We start from the raw sequence: 18,891 nt of genomic DNA on the forward strand, positions 1-18,891 counted from the left end.
GAGAGAAGAGATGAGGAAGGGGATAGAGATGGAAAGAGGAAAGAGTAAGAAAAGGGGTCAAAAGAGAGAGAACATGCCAGAAAGAGAGAGAGGAGAGAGAGAGGGAGAGAGAAAGAGTGAGAGAGAGAAAGAGTGAGAGAGAGAGAGAGAAAGAGTGAGAGAGAGAGAGGGATAGAGAGAGGGGAGAGAGAAAGAGTGAGAGAGAGAGAGAGAGGGAGAGAGAAAGAGTGAGAGAGAGAGAGAGAAAGAGTGAGAGAGAGAGAGAGAGGGAAAAGAGAGAGAGAGAGAGAGAGCGAAAGAGGGGGGAGAGAGAGAAAAAGAGAGTGAGAGAGAGAGCGAAAGAGGGGGAGAGAGAGAAAAAAGAGAGTGAGAGAGAGCGAGAGAGAGAGAGGGAGAGGGAGAGAGGGGGTGGGGGAGAGAGAGAGATAGGGAGAGAGGGGGGTGGGGGAGAGGATACAACAGAGGTCACCAACCTGTCTGGAATTTGCGGTTTGCGTTTCTGTAGCATAGACATGGTGTCGTAAGTAGTGTTCCTCTAGCGTTGCTACAGTGTTGAATTAGCATTCCTGTATCATTCCTGTATCAATGCTGTGTCACTGCTATAGCATTGTGCTAGCGTTATCTCCTCCTCACCTGCACTATCTTGTCTCCAGTCTTGAGGGAGCGAGTGCGTCCCGCTGGGCTCTCCGGCAGTACCTGTCATTTATTTCATTCATTCAATTCATTAATGAAATAAAAACATACAAGTTATGATACATTTCTGAACGAATATAAAGATGTAAAGCTACATTCTGGGATTTAAACAAGATCTAAACAGGATATGATACCACTTGTTTTGGTATAAGGCTTCAAAGTCGAGGGAGGGAGAATGTCAGCACGGCGTCACCTGTTTGATAAAGATGCCCTTGAGTTCCTCTCCATTCTTCAGTCTTGTGATGACGCTGTGCCCGCCCACGATGCTGATGCCAAGAGACTCGCAATCCTCCTGCCACACCTCCACTCTGGAAGCACGTGGGCACATGCCAGGGTAAGTTCACACACAGACGAGTGAAAACGCACACACACACACACACAGAGAGAGAAAGAGACAGATGCACGTACACACACACACACACACACACACACACACACACACACACACACACACACACACAGACACACGAGAGAAAGAGACAGACACACACACACACACACACACACACACACACACACAGAGAAAGAGACAGATGCACATACACATTTACACAGAGACAGACGCACGTACACACACACAGACAGACACACACACACAAATCCTGTGATCTCCATTACTCAGGCATCCCGCCTACATCCATTATGTAGCAGAACAGCTCATTAAAGTGTTCATGAGTCATGACTGCTCTCGGGATGAGACAGGCACACACACAACCATGGCCCAGCTATTATGAGGACGAGTCTCTGACCTCAGAAAAATGTATAATTAAAAAAAATGACAATGTATATACAGTTGAAGTCGGAAGTTTACATACACTTATGTGGGAGTCATTAAAACTCATTTTCAACCCCTCCACAAATTTCTTGTTAACAAACTATAATTTTGGCAAGTCGGTTAGATCTACTTTTTGCATGACACAAGTCAGTTTTCCAACAATTGTTTACAGAAAGATTATTTCACTTATAATTCACTGTGTCACAATTCCAGTGGGTCAGAAGTTTACATGCACTAAGTTGACTGTGCCTTTAAACAGCTTGAAAAATTCCAGAAAATGATGTCATGGCTTTAGAAGGTTCTGATAGGCTAAGTGACATCATTTGAGTCAATTGGAGGTGTACCTGTGGATGTATTTCAAGGCCTACCTTCAAAGTCAGTGCCTCTTTGCTTGACATCATGGGAAAATCAAAAGAAATCAGCCAAGACCTCAAAAAAAGAATTGTAGACCTCCACAAGTCTGGTTCATCCTTAAGAGCAATTTCCAAACACCAGAAGGTACCACGTTCATCTGAACAAACAATAGTACGCAAGTATAAACATACCGCTCAGGTAGTAGATGCATTTGGTCTCCTAGAGATGAACGTACTTTGGTGCGAAAAGTGCAAATCAATCCCAGAACAACAGCCAAAGACATTGTGAAGATGCTGGAGGAAACAGGTACAAAAGTATCTATATCCACAGTAAAACGAGTCCTATATCGACATAACCTGAAAGGCAGCTCAGCAAGGAAGAAGCCACTACTCCAAAAACACCATAAAAAAGCCAGACTACGGTTTGCAACTGCACATGGGGACAAAGATCACACTTTTTGGAGAAATCTGGTCTGATGAAAATTGAACTGTTTGGCCATAATGACCATCGTTATGTTTGGAGGAAAAAGGGGGAGGCTTGCAAGCCAAAGCACATCAACCCAACCGTGAAGCAAGGGGGTGGAAGCATCATGTTGTAGGGGGTGCTTTGCCGCAGGAGGGACTGGTGAACTTCACAAAATGGGAGGAAAATTATGTGGATATATTGAAGCAACGTCTCAAGACATCAGTCAGGAAGTTAAAGCTTGCTCGCAAATGGGTCTTCCAAATGGACAATGACCCCAAGCATACTTACAAAGTTGTGGAAAAATGGCTTAAGGACAGCAAAGTCAAGGTACTGGAGTGGCCATCACAAAGCCCTGACCTCAATCCTATAGAACATTTGTGGGCAGAACTGAAAAAGCATGTGCGAAGCAGGGTCTTCCTTTCCTGTGGCGGCCCTCATGAGAGCCAGGTAACTCTAATGAACTTATCCTCTGCAGCAGAGGTAACTCTGGGTCTTCCTTTCCTGTGGCGGTCCTCATGAGAGCCAGGTAACTCTAATGAACTTATCCTCTGCAGCAGAGGTAACTCTGGGTCTTCCTTTCCTGTGGCAGTCCTCATCAGTCCTCATTTTTGTGACTGCATTTGAAGAACCTTTAAAAGTTTTACTGACCTTCATGTCTTAAAGTAATGAAGGGCTGTCATTTCTCGTTGCTTATTGGAGCTGTTCTTGCCATAATATGGACTCGGTCTTTTACCAAATAGGGCTATCTTCTGTATACCACCCCTACCTTGTCACAACACAGCTGATTGGCTCAAACACATTAAGAAGGAAAGAAATTCCACAAATTAACTTTTAACAAGGCATACGTGTTAATTGAAATGCATTCCAGGTGACTTCCTCACGAAGCTGGTTGAGAGAATGCCAAGAGTGTGCAAAGCTGTCATCAAGGTAAAGGGTGGCTACTTTGAAGAATCTCAAATATAAAATATATTTAGACTTGTTTAACACTTTTTTGGTTACTACATGATTCCATATGTGTTATTTCATGGTTTTGATGTCTTCACTATTATTCTGCAATCTAGAAAATAGTAAAAATAAAGAAAAACCCTGGAATGAGTCGGTGTGTTCAAACTTTTGACTGGTACTGTATGTATATAAACTCAGCTTCTGTGAAGGGAGGAGTACACAGTGTTGTACCAGATCTTCAGTTTCTTGGCAATTTATCACATGGAATAGCCTTAATTTCACAGAACAAGAATAGACTGACGAGTTTCAGAAGAAAGTTATTTGTTTCTGGCCATTTTGTGCCTGTAATCGAAACCCACAAATGCTGATGCTCCAGATACTCAACTAGTCTAAAGAAGCCCAGTTTCATTGCTTTTTTAATCAGCACAACAGTTTTCAGCTGTGCTAACATAATTACAAAAGGGTTTTCTAATGATCAATTAGCTTTTAAAATTATAAACTTGAATTAGCTAACACAACGTGCCATTGGATCACAGGCGTGATGGTTGCTGATAATGGGCCTCTGTACGCCTATGTAGATATTCCATATTCCAGTCATTTACAACATTAACAATGTCTACACTGTATTTATGATCAATATGATGCTATTTTAGTGAACAAAAAATGTGCTTTTCTTTCAAAAACCAAATCATGAACAGTGGGAATCACCTGAACCAGTGGTTTGGTTTTCATTATGTTCACCTGCCTCTATGTGTACCAGTGGAATCATGAACAGTGGTTTGCTCATTATGTTTGCCTGCCTCTATGTGTACCAGTGGAATCATGAACAGTGGTTTGTTCATTATGTTTGCCTGCCTCTATGTGTACCAGTGGAATCATGAACAGTGGTTTGTTCATTATGTTTGCCTGCCTCTATGTGTACCAGTGGAATCATGAACAGTGGTTTGCTCATTATGTTTGCCTGCGTCCCCAGATATGCCTTTTAAAAGCACATTCACCACACTCTCAAACGGCTAACTCTGCCCTCTCGTGGCACAGGCTGAGAGCCGACCAGGAACAAACTTAGAGACGCTGCTGTGTTTGCGAAATGCCGGACATAAGGCCATTTTAAAACGATCCAGCGACTCCTGCAGTGTCTAACAGACAACCCCCACACAAACAAATAACGACACTCGGACAATGAGTGCACAAGCTTATAGATATGTCAGTCAGTCAGGTGGGTCTGTCGGCAGGGCTCTGGCTAATATTACCTAGCCAGCTAGAAATGACGCAAGAAGCAAAAGCTAACGTTAAACGGAGCCTACCTCAGCAGGAGCAAAAAATACGCTACTAAATTCACACAATAACTTTGCTTTACAGAGAGTAGGCTACTGAGGAAGACAGTGATGATGTGGTGCTCAGTGGTGAGGCTGAGGCGGGACGCACGCAGGAGGGAGGGAGGGAGCAGAGGGAAAAGTTAGTACCGTGGTTCCCAAACTGGAGGTCGTGGCCCCATGTGGGGACCCCTGAGAAAATCTGTACTAATCTTATCAAACAAGTTAGGAACTGAAACACATAAGATATGTTTCATATATGAACATCTCCCATTGACCCATCTTCCTTATAGGCCTGACATTAAAATGCAATAAACACGCAAACACTAGTTCCAAAAAATGTCCTACGTTTTCAATTCGTCGCTGATACTATGTGTCAGTGTGAATCATTTGTCATATTTCCATCCTTTCAGAGGTATAACATTACAATTGTGTAGCTAATAGGCTGTGTGTTTGTAGATGGACTGCGGTGAATGAACCTACAGCAGCCAAGGTCATAATGGCTGGTGTTAATGCTTGTTTTTGCTGTTCTCCAAATAGAATTTGAATGTTTTTTTTATTGTATAGAAATTAAGTAAATTAGTTTAAACTTTCCACCAAAAAATGCTGGGGGGGAACCTTCTTCCACCACCTTTTTGGAAAGTTGAAGCTCATTTACTGCATTTCTATATAATAAAAAAAACATCCAAATTCTATTTGGTGAACAGCAAAAACACCAGCCATTATGACCTTGGCTGCTGTAGGTTCATTCACCTCAGTCCATCTAATAACACTAAAACACAAACCCTGGTTATGGCCCTGCACACTACCCCACACACACTCACACAGGTCCAGGTACACACACAACCACTGCAGTTATGATCACATTGCTCTCTATTAGGTGGGTCTGGAGTTTGACATTTCTTTTAACTGTGAGAAATGATCGTCCAGGTTCCAAACTACACGTTTGATAATGATTATTTCCCCAGTCCTTCTGTACCCGATAAACTAAAAACAAACCGTGACCCAAAAAACAAGGTGAATTTAGTGAATCTGTTAAATGTTTCATTAAAAAAAGATACTTTTGTCAGTATCCACTTGGACACATCCAGACAGACAAATGGACACACATGGACACAGCCCTTACCTGCGTGGGGGTCCCCAGTGACTGAAGGCAGGGGTCTCCTCTCCCTCCTCCCTCTCAGGTAGATCACTGAGAGCATACGCCAAGATGTTGTTAACCACTAATTGATTTTAATGTATTGTCCCTGTACGTTCACCTGTTCTGTATCTACACGCTGACTGCTTCCTACTGACCTCTTGCCAGCTCCCCCTTGCAAGAGAGGTTTCTGACCCCAAGGGTCTTTTCCCGGTTAACGAAAGGTTAAAGAGTGACTGAACACGTCGATTGGAACATGTGTTTTTCTGTTGCTCATTAGAAAAACTATATTTCGGTCTCGGAGGGGTGTTTCCTGACCGATTCTGGGTTTGGTTAATTATGTTTGTCCCCCATGAGACACTTTAAATAACAACCTGAGGTGATGGTGAATGTAGAATGTGTGTGTGTTGACTGTGGCTCTACAGCGAGTTCTGTTGTCCTACCTGTGTCGTCCTCCTCCCTGGCCCCTCCTCTTTCTCCTCTCTGTGCCAATCAAATGCACCGAGCTAGAGGAGAACACATCAACCATTAGGTATATCAATCAATCTATCCATTCATAAATGAATCAACCACTTTACTGTACCAGTTGGGATATTGGTAGTGCAGTACGATACTTTGTTCAGTTTTGATACTGTATTATTATTATGTATGTACCGCGTGAGGATATGACATGGCAAGACATTTTTGCAACTTATTCCCTCTGTTTATACAGTAGCACTGGAAATAACACAACCCTTTAGGTTCCCCAGGTAGAAATGTTCCCTCCTACAATATGTGCGGCTAGTGGGTATGTATAACCATTCAATGTACATCATTTACTCTGCAATAAACCTCATACCTTAACAGGGATCGTATGTATCAAGCATCTCAGAGTACGAGTGCTGTTCTAGGATCAGCTTCCCTGTGTGTTCATGTGATATTATTCATGATGATCTAAAAAGGCAAAACTAACCTGAAATCAGCACTCCTACTCTGAGACACTATGAATACAGACCGTTGCCAAAGGGGGAAATGATAGAGATTTCAGAGTAACGAATCCCGATTGAACTAGTATGTGATCTCCTATTCCAACGGACAAAGATGAGCTGATAAATTGAATTTGGTATCCAGCTGTTATGGACGTGAGTGAGGCTGTTATGGACATGAGTGAGGCTGTTATGGACATGAGTGAGACTGTTATGGACATGAGTGAGACTGTTATGGAGATGAGTGAGGCTGTTATGGAGATGAGTGAGACTGTTATGGACATGAGTGAGGCTGTTATGGACATGAGTGAGACTGTTATGGACATGAGTGAGACTGTTATGGACATGAGTGAGGCTGTTATGGACATGAGTGAGACTGTTATGGACATGAGTGAGACTGTTATGGACATGAGTGAGACTGTTATGGACATGAGTGAGGCTGTTATGGACATGAGTGAGGCTGTTATGGACATGAGTGAGGCTGTTATGGACATGAGTGAGGCTGTTATGGACATGAGTGAGACTCTTATGGACATGAGTGAGACTGTTATGGACATGAGTGAGACTGTTATGGACATGAGTGAGACTGTTATGGACATGAGTGAGACTGTTATGGATATGAGTGAGACTGTTATGGACATGAGTGAGACTGTTATGGACATGAGTGAGACTGTTATGGACATGAGTGAGACTGTTATGGACATGAGTGAGACTGTTATGGACATGAGTGAGACTGTTATGGACGTGAGTGAGACTGTTATGGACGTGAGTGAGACTGTTATGGACGTGAGTGAGACTGTTATGGACGTGAGTGAGACTGTTATGGACGTGAGTGAGACTGTTATGGACGTGAGTGAGACTGTTATGGACAGGCTGTAATGGACAGGCTGTTATGGACAGGCTGTTATGGACGTGAAGAGAAATCAAGTCCTTTGGTCTCCTTTCGGTTGAATAGAAATCGGGCAGGAGGAGAACATTTAGAAGGTGGGACTGTCCGTCCCTAGGGGGGGTCGGGGGGGTGCGTCACGTTGTGCCAGGCATTTTTTATCCCGATACACTCGACTTCAGCGGGTTGAGTCACTGACGTGATCTTCCTGTCCGATTTTGCGACCCCCTAGGGCGTGTGCGGTGGAGAAGATCTTTGTGGGCGATACACCCCCCCCGCGCCCATCACAGCCTCTATGCGTTGGTGGGGCTAGGGTCAGTCTGTCCTATCTGTTCTGTGTGAACTTAAGTAGTTCACCTTTGCACCCCTCCCTCTCTTCCTCTCTCCTTCCCTGCCCCTCCCTCTCCTCCCCTCTCTCCCCCTCCCTCTCTTCCTCTCTCCCTCCCTGCCCCTCCTCTCTCCTTCCTTCCTTCCCTCGCTCCTTCCCTTCCTCTCTCTCTCTCTCTCCTTCCCTCCCTCCCTCTCTCCTTCCCTCCCTCCTCCCTCTCTCTCTCTCCTTCCCCCTCCCTCCCTCTCTCTCCTTCCCTCCCTCCTCTCTCTCCTTCCCTCCCTCCCTCTCTCTCCTTCCCTCCCTCTCTCTCTCTCTCTCTCCTTCCTCCCTCCCTCTCTCTCCCTCTTCCCTCCCTCCCTCTCTCTCTCCTTCCCTCCCTCTCTCTCCTTCCCTCCCTCCCTCTCTCGCTCCTTCCCTCCTCCCTCTCTCTCTCCTTCCCTCCCTCTCTCTCTCTCCTTCCCTCCCTCTCTCTCTCTCCTTCCCTCCCCTCTCTCTCCTTCCCTCCCTCTCTCTCTCTCCTTCCCTCCCTCTCTCTCTCCTTCCCTCCCTCCCTCTCTCGCTCCTTCCCTCCCTCCCTCTCTCTCTCCTTCCCTCCCTCTCTCTCTCTCCTTCCCTCCCTCGCTCTCTCTCCTTCCCTCCCTCCCTCTCTCTCCTTCCCTCCCTCCCTCTCTCTCCTTCCCTCCCTCCCTCTCTCTCCTTCCCTCCCCTCTCTCTCTCCTTCCCTCCCTCTCTCTCTCTCCTTCCCTCCCTCCCTCTCTCTCTCCTTCCCTCCCTCCCTCTCTCTCTCCTTCCCTCCCTCCCCTCTCTCTCCTTCCCTCCCTCCCTCTCTCTCTCCTTCCCTCCCTCCCTCTCTCTCTCTCCTTCCCTCCCTCCCTCTCTCTCTCTCCTTCCCTCCCTCCCTCCCTCTCTCTCCTTCCCTCCCCTCTCTCTCTCCTTCCCTCCCTCTCTCTCTCCTTCCCTCCCTCCCTCCCTCCCTCCCTCTCTCTCTCCTTCCCTCCCTCCATCTCTCCCTCCCTCTCTCTCTCCTTCCCTCCCTCCATCTCTCTCTCCTTCCCTCCCTCCCTCTCTCTCTCCTTCCCTCCCTCCCTCCCCTCCCTCCCTCTCTCTCTCCTTCCCTCCCTCCATCTCTCTCTCCTTCCCTCCCTCCCCCTCTCTCTCTCCTTCCCTCTCTCTCTCCTTCCCTCCCTCCCTCTCTCTCTCCTTCCCTCCCTCCCTCTCTCTCTCTCCTTCCCTCCCTCCCTCCCTCCCTCTCTCTCTCTCCTTCCCTCCCTCCATCTCTCTCTCCTTCCCTCCCTCCATCTCTCTCTCCTTCCCTCCCTCCCTCTCTCTCTCCTTCCCTCTCCCTCTCCTTCCCTCCCTCCCTCTCTCTCCTTCCCTCCCTCCCTCTCTCTCTCCTTCCCTCCCTCTCTCTCTCCTTCCCTCCCTCCCTCCCTCTCTCTCTCCTTCCCTCCCTCCATCTCTCTCTCCTTCCCTCCCTCTCTCTCTCCTTCCCTCCCTCCCTCCCTCTCTCTCCTTCCCTCCCTCCATCTCTCTCTCCTTCCCTCCCTCCCTCTCTCTCTCTCTCCTTCCCTCTCTCTCTCCTTCCCTCCCTCCCTCCCTCTCTCTCTCCTTCCCTCCCTCCATCTCTCTCTCCTTCCCTCCCTCCCTCTCTCTCTCCTTCCCTCTCTCTCTCCTTCCCTCCCTCCCTCTCTCTCTCCTTCCCTCCCTCCCTCTCTCTCTCCTTCCCTCCCTCTCTCTCTCTCTCCTTCCCTCCCTCCCTCCCTCTCTCTCTCCTTCCCTCCCTCCATCTCTCTCTCCTTCCCTCCCTCCCTCTCTCTCTCCTTCCCTCTCCCTCTCCTTCCCTCCCTCCCTCTCTCTCCTTCCCTCCCTCCCCTCTCTCTCCTTCCCTCCCTCCCTCCCCTCTCTCTCTCCTTCCCTCCCTCCCTCTCTCTCTCCTTCCCTCCCTCCCTCTCTCTCTCCTTCCCTCCCTCCCTCTCTCTCTCCTTCCCTCCCTCCCTCTCCCTCCTTCCCTCCCTCCCTCTCCCTCCTTCCCTCCCTCCCTTTCTCTCCTTCCCTCCCTCCCTTTCTCTCCTTCCTCCCTCCCTTTCTCTCCTTCCCTCCCTCCCTCTCTCTCCTTCCCTCCCTCCCTCTCTCTCCTTCCCTCCCTCCCTCTCTCTCTCCTTCCCTCCCTCTCTCTCCTTCCCTCCCTCTCTCTCCTTCCCTCCCTCTCTCTCTCCTTCCCTCCCTCCCTCTCTCTCTCCTTCCCTCCCTTCTCTCTCCTTCCCTCCCTCTCTCTCTCTCCTTCCCTCCCTCCCTCCCTCTCTCTCCTTTCCCTCCCTCCCTCTCTCTCTCCTTCCCTCCCTCTCTCTCTCCTTCCCTCCCTCCCTCTCTCTCCTTCCCTCCCTCTCCTTCCCTCCTCTCTCTCTCCTTCCCTCCCTCTCTCTCTCCTTCCCTCCCTCCCTCTCTCCTTCCCTCCCCTCTCTCTCCTTCCCTCCCTCCCTCTCTCTCTCTCCTTCCCTCCCTCCCTCTCTCTCCCTCCCTCCCTCTCTCCTTCCCTCCCTCCCTCTCTCCTTCATCTCTCTCTCCTTCCCTCCCTCCCTCCCTCTCTCTCCTCTCCTTCCCTCCCTCTCTCTCTCCTTCCCTCCCTCTCTCTCCTTCCCTCCCTCCTTCCTTCTTTCCCTCCTTCCTTCTTTCCCTCTCTCTCTCTCCTTCCCTCCCTCCCCTCTCTCCTCCCCTTCCCTCCCTCTCTCTCTCTCTCTCTCCTTCCCTCCCTCCCTCCCTCTCTCCTTCCCCCTCCCTCCCTCCCTCTCTCTCTCTCTCTCTCTCCTTCCCTCCCTCCCTCCCTCTCTCCTTCCCCCCCTCCCTCCCTCCTCTCTCTCTCCCTCCCTCTCTCTCTCTCTCCTTCCCTCCCTCTCTCTCTCCTTCCCTCCCTCCCTCTCTCCTTCCCTCCCTCTCTCTCTCCTTCCCTCCCTCCCTCTCTCTCTCTCCTTCCCTCTCTCCTTCCCTCCCTCTCTCTCTCCTTCCCTCCCTCCCTCTCTCTCTCTCCTTCCCTCCCTCCCTCTCTCTCCCTCCCTCCCTCTCTCCTTCCCTCCCTCCCTCTCTCCTTCCCTCCCTCCCTCCATCTCTCTCCTTCCCTCCCTCCCTCCCTCTCTCTCTCCTTCCCTCCCTCTCTCTCCTTCCCTCCCTCTCTCTCTCCTTCCCTCCCTCCTTCCTTCTTTCCCTCCTTCCTTCTTTCCCTCTTCCTCTCTCCTTCCTTCCCTCCCCTCTCTCCTTCCCTCCCTCTCTCTCTCTCTCTCTCCTTCCCTCCCTCCCTCTCTCTCTCCTTCCCTCCCTCCTCTCTCTCTCCCTCCCTCTCTCTCTCTCTCTCTCTCTCTCCCCTCCCTCTCTCTCTCTCCCTCCCTCCCTCCCTCTCTCCCTCCCCTCTCTCCTTCCCTCCCTCTCTCTCTCCTTCCCTCCAACTACCAACTGACATTTACTCCTGAGGTGCTGACCAGTTGCACCCTCTATAACCACTGTGATTATTATTTGTCCCTGCTGGTCATCTATAAATGTTCGAACATCTTGAGAACGATCTGGCCTTAATGACCATGTACTCTTATATTCTCCATCCGGCACAAACAGGAGAGGACTCACCACCCCTCAGAGCCTGGTTCCTCTCTAGGTTTCCTCCTAGGTTTTGGCCTTTCTAGGGCGTTTTTCCTAGCCACCGTGCTTCTACATCTGCATTGCTTGCTGTTTGGGTTTTTAGGCTGGGTTTCTGTATAGCACTTTGTGACACCTGCTGATATAAAAAGGGCTTTATAAATTGTGACGACCCTCCCACTCTGTCTGCCGTATTCTGTCTTTGTTCTTGTTTCCTTATTAGGATGCCGGTGGGCGGAGTTGGGAGGGTCGTCAGCTTCATGGGAAACACCTGGGCCAGGTGTCTCCCAGGATAAATAGACCTCTTCCACATTCATGGAAGAGACTCTCTCCATGCAGACACCTTTGTAGATTGTGTTGTGGTTCTTGGTGGCCTTTTGTTTGTTTGTTTGCTTTGGCACCTTTCAACACCCTGCATTATCACATTCATGCATGCAAAACACTCACACTACTGATTACACACACCATTGTATATTTTCCTTAGTTGCTTTAGTTAATAAATATATATTTTGTTACTCCTTATCTCCACGTTGTCTCCCTTTGTTACGGGCTTTGAGCCGGTTCGTGACAAAACACATTTGATTTGAATCAGGTTTGTTAGTGTTAGTGCAAAAACAAGTTGGGAAACACTGTCCAATCCTGTATTTTCAGATCATGGTTCAGATAAACTGTATGTATGACTGACTCAGGCAACGTCACTGCCTGCTATACCATCATGTTACCAGCAGAGGGGGCGCCAAGCCTACTAGAGAGCCAGAGAATGAGCAGATCAACTACATTTTTGAGAATTAATGTAATGACATGTAACTCTTACTCAACCCACTGTCTGATATAAATGACACTAAACAAGCTAGATTACATTCTATTCATTTTGTCATTTCAAACTTTTAGATTTGTAGTTTTTGTGCATGTTTCCACCGAACAGCTTTTCTGAAGGCCAGAAGCTTTCCCTAAAAGGAAGTGTTGGCGTAAAAGAGGCCGACGTACGGGCACCCTGACACATAAATCATTTGCCTCTACCTTCCGTTCATTTGGCAAACGTACTGAACAAGCTCCGGTCGAGACTATCCTATCAACGGGACCTGAAGAACTGTTTCACGGAGTCGTGGCTGAAAAAAGACATGGATGATATACAGTATCAGTCAAAGGTTTGGACACACCTACACATTCAAGGGTTTTTCTTTCATTTGACTATTTTCTACATTGTAGAATAATAGTGAAGACATCAAAACTATGACATACTACATACCAAATCATGTAGTCAACAAAAAAGTGTTAAACAAATACATATATTTTATATAGTAGCCACGCTTTGCCCACTCTTAGCATTCTCACAACCAGCTTCATGAGGTATTCACCTGGAATGCATTTCAATTAACAGGTGTGCCTTGTTAATTTGTGGAATTTCTTTCCATCTTAATGCATTTGAGCCAATCAGTTGTGGTGTGACAAGGTAGGGGTGGTATACAGAAGATAGCCCTATTTAGTTAAAGATCAAGTCCATATTATGGCAAGAACAGCTCAAATAAGCAAAGAGAAACGACAGTCCATCATTACTTTAAGACATGAAGGTCAGTCAGTACGGAAAATGTCAAGAACTTTTAAAGTTTCTTCAAGTGCAGTGGCAAAAACCATCAAGTGCTATGATGAAATTGTCTCATGAGGACCTCCACAGGAAAGGAAGCCCAGAGACCCAGAGTTACCTCTTCTGCAGAGGATAAGTTCATTAGAGTTAACTGCACCTCAGATTGTAGCCCAAATAAATGCTTCACAGAGTTCAAGTAACAGACATCTCAAAATCAACTGTTCAGGAGGAGACTGTGTGAATCAGGCCTTCATGGTCGAATTGCTGCAAAGAAACCACTACTAACGAAGACCAATAATAAGAGGAGACTTTATTGGGCCAAGAAACTTGAGCCATGGACATTAGACCGGTGCAACTCTGTCCTTTGGTCTGATGAGTCGTAATGTGAGATTACGTCTTTGTGAGACGCAGTGTAGGTGAAAGGATGATCTCCGCATGTGTGGTTCCCGCCGTCAAGCATGGAGGTGGTGTTGTGATGGTGCTTTGCTGGTGACACTGTGATTTATCTAGGGACAATGACACAAAACTCCAGGCTGTGTAAGGGCTATTTTACCAAGCAGGAGAGTGATGGAGTGCTGCATCAGATGACCTGGCCTCCACAATCACCCAACCCCTACTCAACGGAGATGGTTTGGGATGAGTTGAACCGCAGAGTGAAGGAAAAGCAGCCAACAAGTGCTCAGCATATGTGGGAACTCCTTCAAGACTGTTGGAAAAGCATTCTAGGTGAAGCTGGTTGAGAGAATTACAAGAGTGTGCAAAGCTGTCATCAAGGCAAAGTGTGGCTACTTTGAAGAATCTAAATTCTAAAATATATTTGGATTTGTTCAACACTTTTTTGGTTACTACATGATTCCACGTGTTATTTCATAGTTTTGATGTCCTCACTGTAGAATAATAATGTATAAAATAGTAAAATGAAGGAAAACCCTTGAATGAGTACGTGTGTCCAAGGACCCTGGGACTGAACACCTCAACCACGCTGACCCTCAACAAGGAGGCCCCTCAGGAGACTGAAAAGATTTGTCTTGGTCCCTCAGATCCTCAAAATGTTCTACAGCTGCACCATCAAGAGCATCTTGACTGGCTGCATCACCGCTTGGTATGGTAACTGCTTGGCATCCAACCGCAAGGCACTACAGAGGGTAGTGTGTACGGCCCAGTACATCACTGGGGCCAAGCTTCCTGCCATCCAGGACCTCGATACCAGGCGGTGTCAGAGGAAGGCTCTAAAAATGGTCAAAGACTCCAGCCACCCTGGTCATAGACTGTTCTCTCTGCTACTGCACGGTACCGATGCACCAAGTGTGGAACCAACAGGACCCTGAACAGCTTCTACCCTCAAGCCATAAGACCACTAAATAGTTAACCATATAGCTACCCGGACTAACTGCATTGACCCTATTTGCACACCATTTTTGCACTTTGACTCATCACATACGCTGCTGCTACTGTTTATTATCAATCCTGTTGCCTTGTCAATTTATTCCTAGTTATATGTACATATCTACCTCAATTACCTGGTACCCTGCACATCGACTCGGTACTTGTACCAAATCAAATGTCACATACAAATATCTAACAAGTAATCAAACCTTACAATTTCACAACAAGTACCTTATACTGCAAAATACCGCATAGTTTCCTAGGAACGCGAGGCGAGGCGGCCATCTCTGTCGGCGCCGGAATATAGCCACGTTATCATTACTCATTGTGTGTTTATTATTACGTGGTTTTAATTTTCTATTATTTATCTATTTTCTTTCTCTGCATTGTTAGGAAGGCCCATAAGTAAGCTTTTCACTGTTAGTCTACAGCTGCAGTTTACAAAGCATGTGACTAATATTTTTGGATTGAGTGTTGTTATTTTGTAAAACATTTAAACCAATATTGGTATTCAAGAAGAGCGGTACTAACTCTGTGTCTGTGAGGATGAGTTCTGATCTTCCGTTTCTGGAGTCTGAATCCGCCTCGCTGTCCCCAGTCTCCACCCAGGAATTCACAGACTGACCTAGAGAGAGCTGATCAAAGAGGGCTCTGGACTCCAGCTTCTCCACAGTACCATCTCCACCGTCCTCCTTCACCTGTCAAGATGGCAAGACAAAATGGTTTCATCCTGTCCCCAGCCACACTCCCACCACCTTCTCCCTAAATAACAACGGTCAGCACTGTGAATGTATAGCAGTAACATGTTTAATATAATACTGACCCAATAAACAATGGTGGTCTTCGTTCAACAACATAGTACCCTCAAAGCACATCACTAAGCTAAGGATCCTGGGACTAAACACCTCTGCAACTGGATCCTGGACTTCCTGACGGGCCGTCCCCAGGTGGTGAGGGTAGGTAGCAACACATCTGCCACGCTGATCCTCAACACTGGAGCCCCTCAGGGGTGCGTGCTCAGTCCCTTCTTGTACTTCCTGTTCACCCACGACTGCATGGCCAGGCACAACTCCAACACCATCATTAAGTTTGCAGACGACACAACAGTGGTAGGCCTGATCACCGACAACAACGAGACAGCGTATAGGGAGGAGGTCAGACACCTGGCCGGGTGGTGCCAGAATAACAACCTATCCCTCAACATAACCAAGACTAAAAGGAGATTATTGTGGACTACAGGAAAAGGAGAACTGAGCACGACCCAATTCTCATCGACGGGGCTGTAGTGGAGCAAGTTGAGAGCTTCAAGTTCCTTGGTGTCCACATCAACAACACACTAGAATGGTCCAAACACACCAAGACGGTCGTGAAGAGGACACGACAAAGCCTATTCCCCTCGGGAAACTAAAAAGATTTGGCATGGGGCCTGAGATCCTCAAAAGGTTCTACAGCTGCAACATCGAGAGCATCCTGGACTGGTTGCATCACTGCCTGGTACGGCAATTGCTCGGCCTTTGAACGCAAGGCACTACAGAGGGTAGTGCGAACAGCCCAGTAGATCACTGGGGCAAAGCTGTCTGCCATCCAGGACTTCGACACCAGGCGGTGTCAGAGGAAGGCCCTAAAAATTGTCAAAGACCCCAGCCACCCCAGTCATAGACTGTTCTCTCTACTACCGCATGGCAAGCGGTACCAGAGTGTCAAGGACAAAAAGGCTTCTCAACAGTTTTTACCCCCAAGCCATAAGACTCCTGAACAGGTAATCAAATGGCTACCCGGACTATTTGCATTGTGTGCCTCCCAAACCATCTTTTACACTGCTGCTACTCTCTGTTCATCATATATCCACAGTCATTTTAACTATACATTCATGTATATATGTACATACTACCTCAATTGGCCTAACCAACCAGTGCTCCCGCACAGTGGCTAACCGGGCTATCTGCATTGTGTCCCACCCACCAACCCTCTTTTACGCTACTGCTACTCTCTGTTCATCATATATACATAGTCACTTTAACCATATCTACATGTACATACTACCTCAATCAGCCTGACTAACCGGTGTCTGTATATAGCCTCGCTACTGTATAGAGCCTCGCTACTGTATATAGACTCTACTGTATATAGCCTCGCTACTGTATATAGCCTCGCTACTGTATATAGCCTCTACTGTATATAGCCTCTACTGTATATAGCCTCTACTGTATATAGCCTCTACTGTATATAGCCTCTACTGTATATAGCCTCGCTACTGTATAGAGCCTCGCTACTGTATATAGACTCTACTGTATATAGCCTCGCTACTGTATATAGCCTCGCTACTGTATATAGCCTCTACTGTATATAGCCTCGCTACTGTATATAGCCTCGCTACTGTATATAGCCTCGCTACTGTATATAGCCCTACTGTATATAGCCTCTCTACTGTATATAGCTCTCTACTGTATATAGCCTCTCTACTGTATATAGCCTCTACTGTATATAGCTCTCTACTGTATATAGCCTCTACTGTATATAGCCTCTCTACTGTATATAGCCTCACTACTGTTTTTCACTGTTGTTTTTATTTCTTTACCTACCTATTGTTCAACTAATACCTTTTTGCACTATTGGTTAGAGCCTGTAAATAAGCATTTCACTGTAAGGTCTACAACTGTTGTATTTGGCGCACGTGACAAATAAACTTTGATTTGATTTGAGAGATTGACTAAAGTCTGGTGTGTTCCAGCTAGGCTGGAGTAAGTCTGCACACACTGCTGCCCCCTGTTGGCCAGCACTGATGTAGAGGTGGAAGCCAGACATCTGTCGTCTGACTTGCCAAGGCACAATACTGCAGAGGAGTAGAGCATTCACCTGCTCCTGAGATCCAAAGAGGACTGGGGGGGGCTCTGTTGACCCTCTCCCACTCTCCACACGACGGTGGAGGTTTTCTGGGGTAGGAATCCACGGTTTGCCCCTCTCGACCATTCACATCCACCACGTCCTCCTCTTCCTCTTCATCCACTACCATTTCCCTCTCCTCTCCTGGAGGGAGGGGGATGCTGGTCAGGGTAGGAGTTGGGGTGGGGTTAAAAGTCTTAGAGGTCAAGGTGGGAGTGGGGTCAAGGCAGGGATCAGAGGTGAGACACAGCGCGAGAATGCCACTGTCCAGGATCAGCTCGGTTTCGTCCTCCTTATGTCCAAGGACTTCTGGGAGGATGGAGCAATCGCCAAACCCCTGGAGAAACACACATTTGTGTTCCAGACATTCTAATGTACTGCAGTTGTATTGAGGAGTGACCCTGCAGTGCAGTTTCCTTTAACTGCAATAGATTGAATTGGGGCCCCATTGTTTTAGGAGAAATGTAAAGGAACAACTGGAGCTATGTTGTCACATTAGGTGCTTCTAATCAAATCAAATGTATTTATATAGCCCTTCGTACATCAGCTGATATCTCAAAGTGCTGTACAGAAACCCAGCCTAAAACCCCAAACAGCAAGCAATGCAGGTGTAGAAGCACTTTGGCTAGAAGCACGTTCAAGACCAACCTTGTCTGACTGAGAATTTTGTGCGTGTATATGTATGTATATATACCCTCTCTTGACACCAGAGTTCTCTTTTGATCTGAGAGCGATGTGGGATTGTACTCAAGAAATAATATATCTCCCTCTAAGTTTATTACTAGAGTACAATCCCACATCCCTCTCAGATCAAAAGAGAACTGGTGTCAAGACAACCTGGCTGTTTTACGCAAACATACACACACCCCAAAACTTGTGGTGGCCTAGCCAATCTCAGCCAGAGGTACTTAGGAGCTGTGTCCTTAGAACGCACTTAAGACATCCCGTGAAGCTGAGAGAGTACTTTTATCACTGCTCTCCCCTCAGACCGTCCCGCCGACTCAGCGCCTTTCATCCCGAAAGCTCTTCCCAACACCCAGACCCCCCCCGGACAATTTACAGTGAGAAATGTGCAGAGTCTAAAATCTTAATGGTACAATTAGTCTCATTTCTGGTGGATTTACGGCCGGCCACCACTTTGACTCCCACGCGCCGCCATTACATCTTTACTCAAATTCAAGGGTAATATGGGACAGGGAGGGGGGAGAGAGAAAGATAGAGATGAGAGAGAGCGAGGGAAATAACCTTAATGGCACAATTAGTCTCATTTCATTTCTGGTGGATTTACGGCTGACCGTCACTTTATTTCTCACGCGCCATCATTACATCTTTACTCAAATTCAAGTTAATGTGGGACAGGGAGTGGGGGAGGGAGGGAGAGAAAGAAAGAGGAGAGAGAGAGAGAGAGAGAGAGAGAGCGAAAGAGAGGAAAGAAAGGAAAGAGAGAAAGGGTGTGGGAGGTAGTGAGAGAGAGGGAGAAAGAAAGAGAAAGAAAGAGTGTGGGAGGTAGTGAGAGAGGGAGAAAGAAAGAGAGAAAGAGTGTGGGAGTGT

The 18,891-nt window shown here is 47.4% G+C and overlaps 1 protein-coding gene across 1 annotated transcript in view; it reads right to left on the bottom strand.

The window, feature by feature from the left end:
- The window catches only part of LOC112238525 (inaD-like protein), a gene marked incomplete at its 3' end in the record, with an annotated part of 94,182 nt that overhangs the window by 249 nt on the left and 75,042 nt on the right, over window positions 1–18,891 (bottom strand). Inside the window, 5 exon segments of the mRNA XM_042322985.1 lie at window positions 634–696; window positions 887–1,001; window positions 5,672–5,737; window positions 6,127–6,189; window positions 14,989–15,155. Of these exon segments, the coding sequence (XP_042178919.1) occupies window positions 634–696; window positions 887–1,001; window positions 5,672–5,737; window positions 6,127–6,189; window positions 14,989–15,155 (474 nt within the window).

This window comes from Oncorhynchus tshawytscha, linkage group LG06 (genome assembly GCF_018296145.1).
Source record: "Oncorhynchus tshawytscha isolate Ot180627B linkage group LG06, Otsh_v2.0, whole genome shotgun sequence".
Classification (NCBI taxonomy): domain Eukaryota; kingdom Metazoa; phylum Chordata; class Actinopteri; order Salmoniformes; family Salmonidae; genus Oncorhynchus; species Oncorhynchus tshawytscha.